Source organism: Pleurodeles waltl, chromosome 2_1, assembly GCF_031143425.1.
Source record: "Pleurodeles waltl isolate 20211129_DDA chromosome 2_1, aPleWal1.hap1.20221129, whole genome shotgun sequence".
Classification (NCBI taxonomy): domain Eukaryota; kingdom Metazoa; phylum Chordata; class Amphibia; order Caudata; family Salamandridae; genus Pleurodeles; species Pleurodeles waltl.
In genome coordinates this window covers 131,506,781-131,525,794 of record NC_090438.1, presented here as the reverse complement: position 1 = coordinate 131,525,794, position 19,014 = coordinate 131,506,781, and the positions used below count along the sequence as shown (strand labels likewise).

The 19,014-nt window shown below is 42.8% G+C and overlaps 1 protein-coding gene across 4 annotated transcripts in view; it reads right to left on the bottom strand.

Moving 5' to 3' along the window:
• LOC138262001 (synaptotagmin-like protein 2) overlaps positions 1 to 19,014 on the bottom strand; it is a 482,740-nt gene that overhangs the window by 213,238 nt on the left and 250,488 nt on the right. For all 4 annotated transcript variants that reach the window (XM_069211640.1, XM_069211648.1, XM_069211658.1 and 1 more), the window contains one exon: positions 2,145 to 2,259. In XM_069211640.1, coding sequence (XP_069067741.1) covers positions 2,145 to 2,259 — 115 coding nt within the window. The remainder of the gene's footprint in view (positions 1 to 2,144; positions 2,260 to 19,014) is intronic.

The following is a 19,014-nucleotide window of genomic DNA, read 5'->3' as shown; positions in this document are numbered from 1 at the left end:
CAAAAGATTTATTTCAACAGGTTGACTGGTAGCTTAAAACTGCACACATGCTGCAATGGTAGGCCTGAGAAGTGTTTTAAAGGGCTACTTAAGTGGACTGCAGACCCACCAGTAGCATTTAATTTACAGGCCCTGGGCACATGTTGTACCATTTACTAAGGACTTATAAGAAAATTAAAAGAGCCAATCGTGTGTAGGCCAACTTCACCATATTTCAGGGAGTGAACACAAGCACTTTAGTACTGGTTAGCAGTGGTAAGGTTCACAAAGTCCTTAAACCAACAAAAACTAATTTCAGCAACACAAGGAGAGTAGGCAAAATGTATGCGGGAAGACCACCCTAATGGCTGTCAGGTCTAACAATGACGGATTACATTTCAAGTCTCAAAGTTAACCAATAACAGCTGGTACTCTTACCCAACTCAAAGGTACTGACATAGGGATTCATTAATGTATCTCATCTGCATTAGTGAAACAACTTTTAATTTTATTATGCCTCCGATAAGTGTGGTGCATTATTATTGAGGCATTATTTCATTTAGTGGGTGGTGTAACTTGTTACACAACATTAGATAAGAATCATGTAAGAAACAACACAACAATATGTTACTACTGGTGGTTACTACTAGGATTCATCCTGGACTCATCGCTCACCATGATCCAGCAAGTCAACGCCGTCTCATCTTCCTGCTTCAACACCCTCCGCATGCTCTGCAAGATCTTCAGGTGAATCCCCACAGAAACCTGAAGGACGGTCACCCAGGCCCTCGGCAGCCACAGACTGGACTACGGCAACACTCTCTACGCTGGAACCACGGCCAAGCTCCAGAAAAGACTGCAACATATACAGGACGCCTCTTCGTCGAGAACCCACGCCGCAACCACATCTCAACCCACCTGAGAGACCTACACTGGCTCCCCGTCAACAAGAGGATCACCTTCAAGCTCCTCACCCACGCCCACAAAGCACTCCACAGCGCTGGACCTGCCTACCGCAACGAGCGACTCACCTTCTACACTCCCAACCGTCAACTCCGCTCCGCCAGCCTCACCCTCGCCACCGTTTCTCGCATCCACCGTAGTGCAGCCGGCAGCAGATCGTTCTCTCACCTCGCCGCCAAGACCTGGAACTTCCCCCCCGCCCACCTACGACAGACCCAGGACTTGCTGACCTTCAGGAAACGCCTCAAGACCTGGCTGTTGGAGCAGTATGCTCATTGGATCATTACAATACGTAGTGGCATTAAAACACTTTTTTGGGGTACGTTTAGCTCCTATAACTCTCTGGCCTAATCAAACAAGAAGACTAAATAGGAAGAAGTGACTATAAATTATTTCGTACAAACACATCTACTCACAATATTTCCCTGCCAAGTACTCTACTTGACCAGTCAATCAGATGTTAAAAGTTTGCAAAGATGCTGTGCTTCTTTTTTGGAAGAACTTCAACTTGAATGACCAAATCTCAAATTCTCTACATGAATTGGAGCCACTTTATGACCCTTTCACCACTGGGAAGACAGGTCTAAACCTGATCAATTCTAGCGATTATTACATGTAAGGAAATGGAGTGGATTAGTTGTTATGTTTATGGTTTCTTGGATACTGGTGTGTCCTATCATTTAGAAACAACCAACAATTTGTCACATCCAGAAAATTAACTGGGTTGTGCCCATCCATTCCCACACAATACTCGAGCTAGTCAAGCAGTTCTGTCACTCTCCATTATAACAGAGTCATCGTCAAGTAGGTAACCCAAAAGTGTGTGAGGAAGTAATTTGCCTTGGGCACACTAGCAAGGTGGAAAATGTGCGTAATGCCAGTGGGGGTCCTCATTCTCTTGTGTGCAAAAAAACAACTCACCCAAAAAACTTTTGTAAATGTATGAAAAGATTAAACATTGAGAAATATACAAATGGGACTGTTCAAAAGAGTTTTCCTCCAAACAGAACTTTAAAAACTTAATTACTCAAACAAAGCTTAAGGTAACAACCAAATATACATTTCTGCAGTCAGTATTAGTTGAGAAATTGGGGTCTTTGGGTTGGAAAGAGGCCTTATCTGCCATGAAATATTGTAAGTGTCTGAGTGGGCGAGAGCTTGACTCCGTAACCCCAAGCAGGGTGATTCTCACAGTGCGTTACCTGTCCTCCTCCATGTAGCCGATGGACTCGGAAAGTAAAAGCATGCTCTGGGCACTGGGTGGCGAGGAGCCTGGATGATGGCCTTCACTCTCATTTCCATCCCTACAAGTGTCGCCTGGGGAAACAGAAAAAGGTCCATCTATCATTACGACTGAAATACAAAATCTTTCAGAATTTTCATGAAGAAGTTGACTCAATTATATCACACTATTATGTACATAACATAACTACTGCTACTTTGCTGCCCCGGAATGGTTGTTACCTGGAGTCCCAGTAATTCCGGGGCTGGGAAAGAATAGGGATTACAAAATGTTGTTGAATAGCATAACGGAATTGCCCAGAATTGCTGTTATCAGGACTGTCAGTAATTCTGGGGGTGGGGGAATAGTGGAGATTACAAGACTTTGGTGTACAACATGCCAGAATTAGTCTTTCTGTGCTGATCATTTGGTTACCTCTGAGTTTCACCTAAAGGATTCGGCTGATTTTTCATATGTGAACATCCAAAACCTATAATTTCTCCTATTCATGGCCAATCATAATGATGGCCATAATGCGCAAAGATGCATCGAAATATAACAACCACATACTACTGTGTGACTCTGCAGCATGAAATACACTGCAAATTTCTTCGTTGCACATTCCTTCATATAATGTTCCAAACATTTTAATTACAGGATCTAGTCGATCCCTATCCAATATAAATCATCACTAAACAATACACTCTCCTCCTCCATCTTTGCCGACCCCATCCAATATATGACTAACAACTATATTATATGAAGCACAAAACGCAATGTCAACAGATCACTAGGACTCCAGTCTTCGAGAATCCAGGAAACGAAAAGGGTGCCCAGATTCCAAAAGCTCCATGGGTGGGGACCAGGCAAAAGAAAGTAAAGAGCTATTGTAATGCACATAAGATAACAAACATATGTCATAGAGATCCACATATACTCGGTTATGCTTAACAGTGTTCATTAATATGGTGACATGCTATGCAGTACCTTTCCTGACAGACATTTACATTTCGTTAGTCAATGGGCAATGCCAGTTTCCTATGTTGTTGTGAATTTCTATATTTGATATTATTGCTATTAGTTGTATTTAATCGTCAAAGCATGCCAATAGAGAGATCAATGTGTATTCCAGTTTCCTCGCGAAGTCTTCCTGCCTATCATAAACCAGCCTAAAATAAGTATTCATGTTCCTACACTGCTCAGTACTAAATGCATCGTCAACCTGCATCTTGTCTTGCTGATGTTCAAGTCGAATCTCGTTCCTACAGACTTGGGTACCACCAAGATTCATGTCGTTCTGGACTTTACTGATGCATTTTTAGCTGATGTGGCGTCCAGTTGGTTCAGAGGAAGAAAGCCATGACTACAACTTCCAGAAAACATCTGGTTACTATCAATATAGGCTAAGTGTCCTCATGGAGCGATGCATCAAACCTCACAAAAAGGTGCATAGTATTATGCATAAACAGAACACTCTCATAACTTGAGAGAAGAGACAGGCTGAAAGCATCACAAGCAGTCAGGACTCTCCAAGTACAAACACATGAACGGACAAGGTTACCTATGCCTTGGGTGGAATAGGAATCGGAACAATGCATGCTGGAACTATACATGCCTATATAACGCGGTCGGAACAATGACCGCGTTGTTACCACGAATGCCTTTACCATGAATGCCTTAACAACGATTTTTCATTGTAAAGGCATTCCTGGTAAAGGCATGCGTGAACGGCATGCATGGTTCCAGCATGCGACTCCCCCCTCCCCAAACCCCCCCACCCTAACACAATCGTACCCCAACCCCCCCACCCCACCTCTAAAAACAATTCTACCACTACCCCAACCCCCACCCCTAAAACTTAAACTACCCTGCCTCTAAAACTACTGCGACCCTCCTGCCCCCTAAAAATTAAAGTACCCGACCCCCCACTCTTGCCCCTAAAACTACCCGGACCCCCCACTCTCACCCCTAAAAATTAGAAATACCCTGACCCCTGCCCCTAAAACTATCGCAACACCCCCTAAAACCTGAACTAACTCAACCCCTTATCCCCACCCCTAAAACTACCATGACCCCCCACCCCTGCCCCTAAAACCTAAACTACCCCTTCCCCCACCCCCAAAAACTAAAATACCACGACCCCCCACCCCTAAAAGTACTGCGACCCTCCACCTCCTCTAAAACCTAAACTACCCCGACCCCCCACCTCGCCCATAAAACCTAAACTACCCGACCCCCACCCCACCCCTAAAAACTAAAAATACCCCGACCTCCTCCCCTAAAACTACCATGACCCCCACCCCCTAAAACCTAAAATACCCTGACCCCCTGACCAAAAAACTAAAAATGCCCGGACCCCTCCACCCCGCCCCTAAAATTCAAAATGTCCTGACCCCCCAACCCTAAAACTAAAAATACCCTGACCCCCCACCCCACCTCTAAAACTAAAAATGTCCCGAGCCCCCCGCCCCTAAACCTAAACCACCCCGACCCCCACCCCCAAAAACTAAAAGTACCCCAACCCCTAAAGCTAAAAATGCCCCAACCCCCACCCGCGCCCCTAAACCACCCCGACCCCGAAAAACTAAAAATACCCCAACCCCCGCCCCTAAAACTAAAAATGCCCTGACCCCCTCTCCCTGCCTCTAAAATGGCCCCAGCCCCACTTACCTGATCACGTCCTCCAATGACTCCCTTCTTCTGTGCCTTAACCACGCATGTGCGTTGTTCAGCACATGCATGGTTAAGGAACTGAACAAGGAAGCCGTGGATAACGAAAGCGTTGTTCTGCTTATGTTGTTCAAGACTTCGTTGTTCGGGAGTAGTGGGTGGGTATATTTCCCCTTGGGTGAGCTATAGTTACCACCTGTTACCCCTTACAGATCTAGGGTCTCATTCAGTTTTGTGTAAGTTTACACTTGCAGTAGTAAGTTTACTACTGTTTTGGTATTCACAAACTATGAGTGTAGTTTTAGTACTAGTAAAGGTATTAGTAGTAAAATCACACTCGTAGTTTGTGAATACCAAAACAGTAGTAAACTTACTACAAAGTGTAAGTTTACCTTTGTGAATCGGGCCCGCTGTGGGCCTGACTCGCCAGGCCTGGTTCACAAATGTAAAAGTACACTTTTGTAAGTTTACATTTGCAATAGTTACTTGACTACTGTTTTGGTATTTACTACTGAATATATATTCATGCTATCAGACGTGATAAACATTTCTCGACCCAGTAACTAAAGTGCAAATTTGTGGACTGGGATATAGTAACCAAACTATTCCTGGGGGCATCAAGTCCCTGGTACATTATGGCTTTTATGTTCCTGACAAAATATGTATGAGATAAAATCTTTTCCTGGCACACTGTGTTTGTGGGTCACTATCAGTTTAAGTAGACAGAACGGAAACCTGGGTGAGGACCATTGTCTTAAGGGCTTACTATGTCTCAGGACTACCATTAGCCCGCCCTTATTATGGCCAGAGTTTCTGATTAATCTAATTCTCTTTAGCACAACATTCACACTGGGTATGATTTCTTATATGATATTAATCATAAATGTATCAATTCCCATGCACAGGTGTATCAGGTCCAGTGGGTCACTTCCAGGGGATGTTGTTGATTATTTGCATAATCACTGTGGGAGAGAGATGAGGCACACTGGGGGACCTGCAGTACTAGATGTAAGTGATATGAATGTCAATTGACCCAGACACGTACATGCACATAAGAGCATGCACACACACACACAAACACACAAAAACTAATAAACAAACACACAAAGTTAGGCAGACAAAAAGAGACAAGCCCACAACATACACTCATGGACAGGCAAACAGAAAGACAAGCAAACAGGCAGGCACTTATACACACACAAAGGGACAGGCACATACGAAGACAGGCACATTTAGAGACAGACACACACATGCATGTAGGAAGGCATTCAAATAGACACACACGCACATAGCCAAAGATACAAAAAGCCAATTACGCACAAGCACAAAGCACATAAAAACACACACGCACACATAGGCTTCCTCGGTGTTGGTGACTTTAATAGAATATTTCTTCCATATACTAAGGTAAATTTTATGAAAAAAAAAAACATTTAAATATTCAATCAAATCAACCAGTTCAGTGGTTTAAAACATCCAACATAGGGAACCAATAGTGACCTAGCGCCTGCCCGCTCTCCCTGCCTATTATGCAACAACGTGATGGGGGCACACACACATTTTGTGGCATGTAACTCAAGATAAGTTTTCACAAAGAAGTATAGTGCTTTATTTCGTTTTATTGATTGCTATTACAATATAATAATCCACAACACAATTTCTGTGGAAAAGCAGGCCAGTCCTGGAGGCGCTGTTCAGGTGCTGTAAGTATCGTGGTGGTTTTGTGCGGCTCTGGGCCACTCAAGGGCTGTCCTGCTCGGTTGTTGAACTGCTGTCCCACTCTAACATAATGCTGGTCATTTTGTGAAGCTGCCTTCACTCACCACCAAACTACTGGTGCTTTAGAGGGGTCGGGTTCCACACTAACATAATCCTGGCTCTCTTGTGCAGCAGCTGCCCTGCACTGACACAATCCTGGACTTTGTGCACCTGTTGTCCTGCACTTGTCACAATCCTGGACTTTGTGCACCTGTTATCCTGCACTAACACAATCCTGGACTTTGTGCACCTGTTGTCCTGCACTGACACAATCCTGGACGTTGTGCACCTGTTATCCTGCACTAACACAATCCTGGACTTTGTGCACCTGTTATCCTGCACTAACACAATCTTGGACTTTGTGCACCTGTTGTCCTGCACTGACACAATCCTGGACTTTGTGCACCTGTTGTCCTGCACTGACACAATCCTGGACTTTGTGCAGCTGCTGTCCCACACTGCTGGTCGTTGTGATGTGGTGATGTGCCACACTCGCTCAAACTTGGTGTGTTGTGATGCATCTGTCCAGTAGAGGGGCAAGGATGCCCTTGATCCTGATGCAAGCAAGGACAATTGCCCATTTGACTACTGTAGGGGCAGAACAATGCACAAATTATCAGGGTTTAAGGGCCCCTCGGAAGTCTTGGCCCCGGTGCCACTGCGCCTACTGCATTAATCGTAGCTACACCGGTGTTGCTGTCCCACACTACCGATTTGCTGGTCGTTTTAGTGTGGTGATGTACCACAGCAGCAGTCAGGCTGTCCTGTTCGTCTGCTGTCCCTCAGCAGCACAATCCCTGTGTTTTTGCAGCTGCTAGCTGGCCTTAACACAACCTCGGTTGTTTGAGTGCGGTGCTGCCCCACACAAGCCTGCCCTACAATCCTTCTCGTGTTTTCCTTTCAGCCTGTGTCTGTTTTGATGGAAAGTCATCTGATCTTGGCAAACATGGGGGGAGGAGGTGACAACAGTTGACCAAAGGAGGTTCCGCCGGTTCGTGTCGCCACTGGCACGGATTCAAACTTTTTTTTTTATAACAAACACACAATGAACACCAACTGTAAGAAACTCAACAAAGGACAGTAAAAATTGAAAAGCCGACGACAGATTAACGCTTTATAATCTTATTAAAAAGCACATCTCTCAAACTGCCAAAAATTATCTTGATAAAACACACGTAAAACATTTTTCTTTCTGCGCGGTTTGTTTTTTCTCCTTTTATCTTTTTTGACAGATAATCGTTTCCAGGCCGAATGGAATGAGTAGGCGACCTTTCTCAGTTAAATGTTTTATCGGATCTGAAACATTTTATTACAAGAGTTCTGAAACTATGTAATCATACTCTTTAACAAAATACTTTAGTTTCTAAATAAAATCAGCCTCCCTTTTTGGAAAATAGAAATGGAGCAGGCATTGTCAAAAATGGTGCCAACTGAGGCGAATCATAATTAATTTCCAGTGAAAATTCACGTCAGTGATTGACAAAAGGTAAATTCACATTAATTTATTCAGACTTGTAATGATAGCAGTGCATGCATGCTAACACTTCCTTGTTAGGACTCACGATCTTTTTAAGCGAACAATTGATTTATTTTAGCTGTCTCTCAATTCATTCTTCTTCAATTTATTGATCTTGTCTGTTCCCAAAAGCAGGCATGTATGCCAGAAAGTAATTTTAAGTGTGAGCAAACCTTAGGGAGGATATACAGACATGGCAGGAGATACTTAAACAAATTGATGTGTTTGATGAAACTGAGCAGGAGGTTTTGCTGAGAACTCCGGAATAGTAGTGGTGCGGGCTGTGTGAATGGGTACGGTGCTAATACCGCGACGGGAACGCAATGTCATGAGGTACAATGCTCACCTTTAAAACCTGTTGTTTCTGGGGTGGGGCTGTGATGAAATGTAATGCGGAAGTATGTGGGGGATAGGCCTAGATGCGCAAACATGCTCATGGTGCACTGTTTAAAAGGTACCCAGAGTTGAAAAAATGAAAAATAACGTTTTGTGTTTTTTTTAAGTGTGAGCAAATTATCTTTGTTGCAAATTTGCCCTTTCTGCAAGTCACCTCAGATTTTTACCTTTTGTTGATGAACCCGTTTTTTGAGCCATAGAACTCTATGCCCATATCCCGTGCTAACAATAGTAAAGTACTTGCGCCCTCCATTTACAAACATGTTAAAATTGATATACACCTGATTGGCATATATCATTTACTTATGAGTCCATAGTATATGGCACTACCTGTACTCATGGCTGGTGGCCCGCAGCACTCATTGTGCCACTCACTAAAGTACCACTGTAAAAACCTGTCTCTAGGCCTACCCTTGCAACCAGAGTACCATTGTGACCTGGCAAAATAACCATTTTAAAAGACATAAACTTCAGTTATTAATACTTATAAGTCACCCCTAAGGTTGGCTCTGCATTCCTATTGGGCAGAGTGCATTATATATAAACAGTAAAACATGTATATTTAATGTTTTACATTACCTGGAAGTGAAAAACCTCCTAAGTCGCTCTTCACTGTCGTAAAGCTGACTCTCTCGTAGACTAACACTAGTTTACACTATTACATTTAATAAGTGCTAAATTCATTTTGGGATTAGGTAGAAAAATGGTCCAAAGACTCATTTTAATGGTAATTTAAAATTCAACTTAATGGTCAAGTCACATTTTGTATTAGTATTTTAGAAATTATACTTTGAGAAAATTGTAATTTGACTCCCTAAAACCAAAATACTTTATTGCTATTGTCCAGCTGTCACTCGACTCCAATGACTCCCCTGTGGTGAGATGTGTATTGCTCCCAGAGAGTGGACAAAGGGCACTGGATGTAGAATGGGGAACGTCTCCTTTGAGAAGATGGCATGGTGGCTGTGCACAGCCCTTTCTTGATCTGGGGGCTGTTGACAGACCCTTCTTAAGCTTCAAGGAATGCCATCCTTGTTACTGGCAGATGAAGCTCACATCTAGTCTTGCCTCCCCTTTGCCTCACTACTGAGGTTAGCACTAAGCCCAGTGGGGATATAAGAAATGATCAGAACAGGCTTAGTGGGTGGATGAAGACTGGCACTGGGCATAAATGTGGACCCCATAAACCTCTCCTCAGAACACTACTGGACTTGCGAAGATCAGAAAAACGGCCCTGCTATCTGAAACCTGAAGGAAAAGTGGGTGTGCTTGTCTTGAACTAAGGAACCCAGATGTGACTCCCAGGGTTAGTTGGCTAACCTCTTGTTTGAGTTAAAGGGACACAGCAAGCTTCCAGAATTCTCTCTTCTTGTAATGGTCCAGTTCATCAGTTCCAACTGGACCTTCCCTATACCCTACAGCTGGTATTAGAGTGTAGTCCTCCTCTTTCAAAACTCCCAAAATTAGACTTACAAATGTTTCACCAACTTTCTGCCTGGAGAACCGACGGGGACTGGGATCACTGTCAAGGCCACAGGTGTCAACTTCAAAATGCAGGTTGTCCACAACTTGCTTGTTTGTCCTACTGAAGGAGATGTGACATCCAGAATAGTTTTTAAGTCTGAAAGTAGAGTGGTTCATCTGGACCGATGTCCAGCAGCATCTGATTGATATCAAAGTGTTCCGGGGCACAGACATCACCCGCTCAGAACTTTCCTGCTTTGGTTGGCAAAAAACACCAGAACCAAGCAATCCATCACTGAATCCCACTTTGGATCCAGCTAGCAGCTTGCCCCACAACATGTCAATGACTACTTTTCCTCTTAAAAAGTTCCTGAGTCAGAAGTAAACTTTCCTTCCAAATGAACCAGGTCCCTGTATCCGTCGAAGGTGGCCTTAGCTTTTGACTTTGACTCAGTTTAGTGTGACCAGATAATTATGGTTTGCCCTTTGTGTTTTTTCTCTCTTTTTAATTCAAAGTTTAAGAATTCATATCTTTGGTTCGTTCGACTAAATTGGAGTTTTTTGTTTTGGTGTAATTTTATCTGTTATAATTCACTCTATTTTTCTACAATGGTTTGGGATTTTTCTTGTGTTGTGTTATCACTTCACTACTGCCTGAATATTGCACACATACCTTCCGCATTGTCTCTAAGTTAAGCATGACTGCTGTGCCAAGCTATCAAAGAGTAAAGCAGAGGTTTATTTAGTTACTTTAGTGGTTCACTCTGGAAAGAATTGTGGTTATTATTTCAGGTGGGTTGGCACAGCAATTAACTAAAACGCCTCAGGGGGCACTGATACTCAAGTACATTTTCCACAACCCGTGTTTGGAAAATCATGCCAGGTGCACTCTTAGGGCCCAAAAATAGTGTTAGGGGACACCAATTCTCAGTCACACAGGTCAACTTACTGTTGATGAGCAAGAAAATACTTCCCAAGCGGCGGATGGCAGAATTTGGCCAGACCTCCACGCTTCATGCATAACACAGAGTGGCCAAAACTCTGCTAACTCTGCCGGCAGAGCAGAGTTTATTGCCCAGGACAGGTATATGCAGGGTTTCAGGTGGAGAAATGGCCCACGTTTCAGGAATACCAGATGGTATGTGGTGGGTTCATCTCAAGCAGCACCTCAGCCTGCTGTTAGGGTGATGAGCACCTTTGCATTTGAAAAGAAATTGGAGCAGTGCAGCAGCCCACTATCTTTCAGGTTGGAATGTGTACAAATGGTAAGCTAGTTTTTGGTATCTATTTATGACACTGTAGTGAGTCCTTGAGTGGGTGTAGGAGACCCTTATTTTATTGCTGGTATCATGCCAATGCATTTTATCCAGGAGTTGCCCTTTGTGATGCCTGTTTGCATCTTCAAAGGGAAAGGTCATTGAATACCTTCTCAGCTATGTTCTATTTTTCCTTTTAAGGCATTTGGAACAAAAAGTAAAGAAAGTATATTGGGATAAGCATTCATTTAAAAATAAGTGAATTTATAGTGATCTGCCCCAATGTTATAACTACTTGCGCTACAAGAAGAGGGGGAAATGTGGAAGCATTTTGTATAAGGAGTCACTCTTGTTAAGATCTGTCATTAAATTGGACATTAATAAGCAGCATAAAGATCAGCTGGGTGCCTTCTCCCCTGTTAGCCCCGAATCCTCACAAAAGATCATATTCATCTCCCTCTTCTGTTTCCTCTTCTAAGTCATCCCCAGTGTGGATGATTTTGCAGTCCATAGGGGGGAAATATACTCTGAAAGAGAAGATGTAGTGATTAATCTCTTATTTAGCAGCAAATATTAAACTTTCCAATTACAAACAGAAGCCCTCAAGTACCTGAGAGCGGTTTGATCAATTTAATAAACCAGAGGTCCATAAATTACCAATATATTTGGTTATACAGGGGATGCGGAAAAGAGAGTGGAGAGACCCAATAAAGACTTACATTTCTCGATTTATCAGCAGATTACACCCACTGACCAGGAGCAATATGGATCTCCCACAGAAACAGATGATAGGCCCACTAATAGTTTATATAATGGGGTAAACTACTATCCTGAGAATGCTCAGCCCAGTATTTTGTGCACGGGTGGCAGGCCCCTTACTGGGTCCAGGAAAAAGGGGGGGCATGCAGGTACTTTGCAGGGAGGCACTAAGTTTCATTACACCACTGTGAAAATGTTGTCTTTGCAGTTTCAGTTTCAGACTCGACAGAATCATGAAGCTTTGTTTAGAAGGGCATATTCTGGATTGAATCTAGCAACAAAATCCCGGATCTAATCATTTTACACATCACAATCCTTGGTTAAAGACTTAGGGGGTCATTCTAACTTTGGCGGGCAGCGGAGGCCGCCCGCCAAAGTTCCCCCGCCAGAACACCGCAGCGCGGTCAAATGACCGCCGCAGTGATTCTGACTTTCCCGCTGGGCAGGCGGGCGACCGCCAAAAGGCCGCCCGCCCGCCCAGCGGGAAAGCACCAGCAACGAGGATGCCGGCTCCGAATGGAGCCGGCGGAGTTGCTGGTGTGCGACGGGTGCAGTTGCACCCGTCGCGATTTTCAGTGTCTGCCACGCAGACACTGAAAATCAATGTGGGGCCCTGTTAGGGGGCCCCTGTAGGACCCCTAGACCAATCAAATACAGTGGTCCTGATTATGCTGAAATGTAGACCCCAGCGGTAAAGGTGACAAGGCATCTTGCACTATTTCAAGAGGAGTGGAAAGACAATAGGGTAACACAAGTAAAATATCATGGCTACACTCTGGATTTCCAATGTACTCTTTCAAATCCAAGGGTCCTTTCTACTCCTCTGTCCAGAGACAATGTCATAAAGAGGGTTTGGCAAGATTGATTTTTTTTGCTGGTTCAAAAATGTAATAATTCCAGTCTCATTAGAAGAGAAAATGATGAGTAAGTACTCCAATGCCTTTCTAATGAATAAATCCTCAGGTCAATTCACAGTGGTTATCAATTTAAAGTGTTTTAATGCATTTCTCAGAAGAGTTCATTTCCCAGCTAAACAATTTGTAACGAAATTCTACTGATGGGAATGAAAGGGAATGTATTTAATGTCAATAGACTTACAAGATGTATACCTTCGTGTGCCAATCCAGAAAAGGTTTCAGAGGTACCTACAGTTTGCACTGGGGGAGCTCCATTGGTAATGTCAGGGTCACCATTTTGGCCTCAAAGCCTCTCCCTAGGGTTTTTACCAAGGCACTTGGCTCAGTTTGTGGCAATTCTTCATGACAAGGTATTCAGGCTCATTTGAATTTAGAGAAACTATCATTTGTATCTTGGTCTCAAAATCAAACTTTCAGATAGATTCAAAGGACTGTTCAACCTACTCAGGTATTTGGCTTTGTAATTAATTATCAGAAGTTTCTACTGAATTCAACAAACAATGGAAGATGTAGGGGTATGGTTCCAGAGAGGTGAAATAATAGTATCACTACCTTTGGTAAGGAGGACGGAGCTGAGGGAGAGATAAAAACACCTGCTGCAGAAGGACCAAGCCTCAGCCAGACAATGGCTTCACAGTCTATGGCATGGATATGAAAAAAAATCTCTCTGCCAAGCACAGCCTACATTTTGGGATTCTCCTGTGAGTCTCATATTGCCTTCTTAGGTGGCATGTCTCTTTCTTGTATCACGGGTGAGACTCCATGTTGGTGTTTTGACAGAGCACATATTTCATCCATGGACCCCAATTTCACTGAATTTTGAAGCCATGACCCCTGTGAAACAAGTGGTGAAAAACCAGCCTGTTTTTGGATCCAGGGAGCCTAGAGATAGGATTGCCATTGTACCCTTCACAAGTAAAGAGACTAACTGTGGATGCAAGTAAGGTACGATGACGGGCTATGTTTGGTTCAAGGATTGCTGAAGGTCAATGGTCGACCCAAGACCAGGGTCACTCCTCCAACTGCAAGAAACTGATGGTGGTGTAGAAAGCCCTACAGACATTCTCAATGAATATATAAAACCCAGCAGTGACCATCAGAACAGACAATTCAATACCTATGTCATACTTAAATTACCAGTTCACGACCAGGTCAGCGTCCCTTAACACTTTAGTGTGCTAAGTATTTTTAGTTGGGCAGAGAAAAGCTTAAAGTCTCTTCAAGCAGTTCACATCAAGAGGGATCTTAATGTAGTGATGCAAAAGTGATGCAACCTAGATGCAAAATCTGGGCCCTGTCTTGTATATTTATTTTTTAAATCCCTGCCACAAAGAAATTGCCAATAAAAAGGAAAGTGGCAGTAAATCTGTTCTGCTTAATTGGTTGCAAAATGTGTATATTGAAATACTTTATGGGCTAAAGCCCCTGCTGCAGAGATCTTTGTATGCCAACTAAATCCCAGGGAATAATACCAATGATAAGATAACTCTGGAGGTTAACGTGTTTACTGGAGAGATCTGTGTTTTGTCTAGTCCGAGTGTTGAATCACAGTGGCACAGAGGTGTAATACATCTCCTGCAAAGCACATTATGTGACACGCAGATGACAGATTTTTATTTTATGTAAATGACTAAGGGGGTTACTGATTTTATCACACAGATCCTTTAGTTGCTTGCAGTTCATAATTCATAGTCCTTCTAATGTAGCACATCTATCTATGTCTGACCTGTGGCTCCTACACCTTGTGACCCTCACTGTCTTACATAACACATCCTCTACACTGATTTACACACAGATGATTTATTATCAATGTCTAATGTGGAAGTGTCATGGAAAGCGCTATGACACCCTGCACTGGGATGACTAGTGCCATAAGAGAAATAAAACAAAATATTTGGACAGATCAACACAGCTGACATTTTAACAGTTCATGCATATCTCTTAATATCTTATATAAAGGGTGTAATCAAAACCGAAGGCACGCCTCTTAAGTACCTGTGAAGTGATAAGCTGTGTGCTAGGGGGGTAACAGTGCGGGGGGGAATAGAGGGCTGAGCTCCAGGGGGCCTCTGCAGCACAGCACCTGGCCTGAGAGAGTCCGGAGGGGGCCCCACTCCATGTTCTGTGCAGAGGGACCCCTTCCTGTTTCATTACGCCACTGCTATGTGCCTTTGTTTCCCCTCCAATGCATTTAGGTGTGAGGCTCCAGATAGCTCCCAGCCAGGATGCTGCAAGGAATGGAGGCCTGTTGGCGCCTTAACTTTGGCCTTTGTTATTGCCACCGGTAGAACCTGATAAACCCCTCCTCGCCTGCACGTCCCTGCTCCGAACGACAACGTCCCAGTGTCCAAAAACTACCCCAGGACAAGTTTAGCACTTTTCCGTGGGGCCCAGCCTTTTGGAAGGGTAGACGGCGTCCACCCTGTGAAAAGCTGGCTATATGGCACAGCCTTTGACCTTATTATTGAATTATAAGAGGAACAAATTCAACACTCTATAACTAGCAAAAGGCTTTTCATTAAAGAGCGATAAGGAATTGGTTACATTAGAGGTCACAAATCTGTTCCCTTTCAACCTCTCTATTCTGAGTTGAAACCTGTTTTCCGTTGATTATATAGTTAAATTATTATATGCCTAGATAGAACTACATTTACCAATAACCTATTTGTATACTTTTTTGGGGCAGGTATAAACAACCATTGCTGCCAGGTAGCTCCCTGGCACATGAGCCTATCCTGTTTCATTTCCTAAAACATACTGCATGCTAGGACATTTATTTCTGTTTTATCATAATAAACATTGGCTAAAAAACCTCATCATGCTAAGCTCTGTTTACTTGATAGCCATGATTGGCGCAAGGTGGCGCCCACATAACATGGGACCATTTCACAGCTAGAAACACTGCTTGAGAAAAAAACACCATGTAAAACATAATTTGGCATACAGTATATAAACTTGTTCCTGATTAGCAGTCAATTAATAAAATGATATCAACACATAGCTCAAATAGTTGCCTTAACTCAGCCTGCACACCACCTTCCCTTGGTCAGAGCCAAAGCCTCTAGGCAAATGGCAGTGGCAAAAACATCTGTTGACCGCCAGGGCTCACGCACCTCCTCCCGGATCTAGCAAACTAAATCATGCCAGAGAGATGGTCAAATATTCAAAGATAGAAACCCTTAGTAGACTGTGTTTTCATTTCCTGCAGGCCTGTGAGAGGTGTGATTTTATGCATGATCAGGAGTGTAGCTACGTGAGTGAGATTCAATGGGTGTGAATCTCAAATTCCCCAAATAAAAAAGCAGTGAGGTGGAGGATGGAGAGGTGAGATGATCAAGGTTCAGGTTGGACTTATCCCAAGAGGAACAGGGGCAGTACTGGTTTGCACTAGGTGGGCCCCTCTCTAGAGTGGCACAGTGGTAGTACAAAGATGGGTTGAAATTCTATCCCAAGCAATTTTCACTAATTGGACTATTTGGAAGCATTCATCTCCTCACCTTTTCAGTGTTTGATTGCCAGTAGTATGCCTGGAAACCTGGGACTGACAGCTTTCTATGCCTACTACAGCCAGTGTTTGTGAATTCAAAAATTAGAACATTTGCACCCATTCAATAAATACTTCAATGGGTGCAGATTTACTGTATTTTGGGGGTGTCACACCCCAAACACCAGCCTGAAGCTACAATCCTGGCCATCCCACTTGGGCCTGGTAGTTTTCCTTGTGAACTCATGACTTTGGTCATGTACATCAAAATGGCCTGGAGTCCCTGCCCTAGGATCACTTATTTTACATGTATTTTCACTGCACACACTTCTTTGTCTCTCCTACGAAAAACATTGATGGTAATGTTATTAAATCAGTGCTTGTAGGCAGGACTGCATGTTTCAATTCCCTGCTTTCAAAAAAGAATTTTATCAAGTGACTTACAGCCCTATATATTGAATTCAAGTTGCAAATGGAGATGGACGCACCAGGAAATCAATAGGCTGAGTGGACCCAGAGCCAAGACTATGGTCTAGCTTGGCTTTAAGAGTTTGTGGATGAGACAAGCCATGAAACAGCTTGATATGTATATCGTGAAGCAGACATAATGTAAGGATATGATACAGATGCAACAAAATTAAAATAAAAGTGTATTTCTTTAACATACAGTAGAGTTTCGCCTGAGTGCACCAGACAATTTCTATCTATTGAAGCTAAGTCCCTATGAAAAGCTAGAGATCTATGGCATCTGGACATGTCTATGCAGCAGTCTGTGATTTTGTTTTTGAAGCACAGGGTGCTTCATTTTTCCAGGAGTCAGTGACCTCAAAATGTTTCTAGAGGGGCAATGTCCTTGAGCCCCAGCCAAAGATAGGAGGAACTCTCTGTGAATACATTTCTGATCTTATATACTTAGAGGAAAAGCTTGGTAGGAAAAAGGTCTGGAATACACACATTCCATATAGAATGCATATGCTACAAACCTAGGGAATGACAGATCGACAAGACACTGCCCGAAAACATTTCTACATCGCCAGATGTATGTTGTGTGCATGCAAGACAGAGCAGCATATGTCGACTCTCCTCCCAACATCATTCCAAGGCTTTGAAACACATTGAGTTCTGTCCCTGAGCTGCAAGACTGACAGACCCTTTGGGGGAAGTGGAAGCATGGTTAAGCCACGGGATGCAAGTGCAGCATGCTAACACTAATAACATCTGAGGAATCCAGAAAACAAATTACCCACAGGAAATGGCTGATTACCTAGTGCCCTGACAGAGTGGGAAATGGGGCCAGTCTATGGGAATTTAGCAATCATTTCACAAGAAAAATGAGCACAAGAAACAGACCAAAAGGAACTCTAATGGTCTTAAATGGGTTCAATGTCTGCTAAGTCACTGTAATGGAAACCTGTTCACGCTGGCACTTCATGAAGAGTGCTAGCACTTTTGTGCCAGTATATTTCTGCACCTAACTATGCTTTCCCAATGTGTGTGGTGGAGATTAAAAAGTGCATTTTCAGCATCTTTTGTATAATCTTTATTAGTTTATATTTGTAAGATTATGTTCATTGTGTGTGTCCTTTAAATATTATTTCCATGTTCTCTAGTTTACACAGTACATCTCTCAGTTATATTTTCTTTGTTTAGATCTGTCAACAAACTATTGCCTCCAATACATTAGAATACATACATATAGTGGGCTTATGGTCAGTTCATTCCTTATTTTTTTGTTTCCTTATCATTCTCATTTGCCTTTTTTCTATAGTTTTCCGTCCGCTTCTTGTGCTTGTCCCTACCCTGGAACACATCTTCTTTGTTCATCCTCATCATTGGATAACTTGTATCCTGCCACAACTTACACACAGAGAACTACTTTTTAGGTCTTGCTACGGACAGCTTTAACTGGCTGAAGCGAGAGCTCTTCTCATTGTTACACTGAAAAAAAATATGAGTTGACAGATAGAAAGTAGGTTTTAGGTCAGCTTTTTCAGCCACTGAGCTTCATGTATTTTTCGTGGTTTGCAATTGCTTGGATGGGCTCTCCATCAAGGCCATGGCATTTCAAGGATGAGTGCATCAAGTAGTCCTTTTGATAAACTGCAGATACAACAAGGGCAGAGTCTTCATTCTTTGATGTATTTAGTTTGTTTCCCACAACAACATTTTAATCACTGATTTATTGCTTGCTGTTTTGATTCTTAAGTCTGTAATAAAATAAGGACATAGTGCTATCCAATAGTCACTCTTAATCTGTCAAAATAACATGTTGTAGAATATACTGATTTGGCTCACAAAATAAAGATGTATGCACACATAGGCTTTCTTAAAGTTGCAATAAAACATTGTCCCTTTATCAAAAGTACAACAGTACATGCTTCTCCGTAACAATGTGATGGCTTGTAATCAAGCAGACTAGAAAATACATTAACAGTGCAAACATATATTTACCAGATAAACATTGCATTATGTCCTCCAATACCTAACATATTAGACCATAGCTAACACGCCATAGCTAACTTAACATGCCTACCTACAGTGGATCATCTATCATACCTATCATATTTACAATCCCTACCTACCATATTTATGCCAACCATAAATAACCTACCTTACCACTCAGACCTACC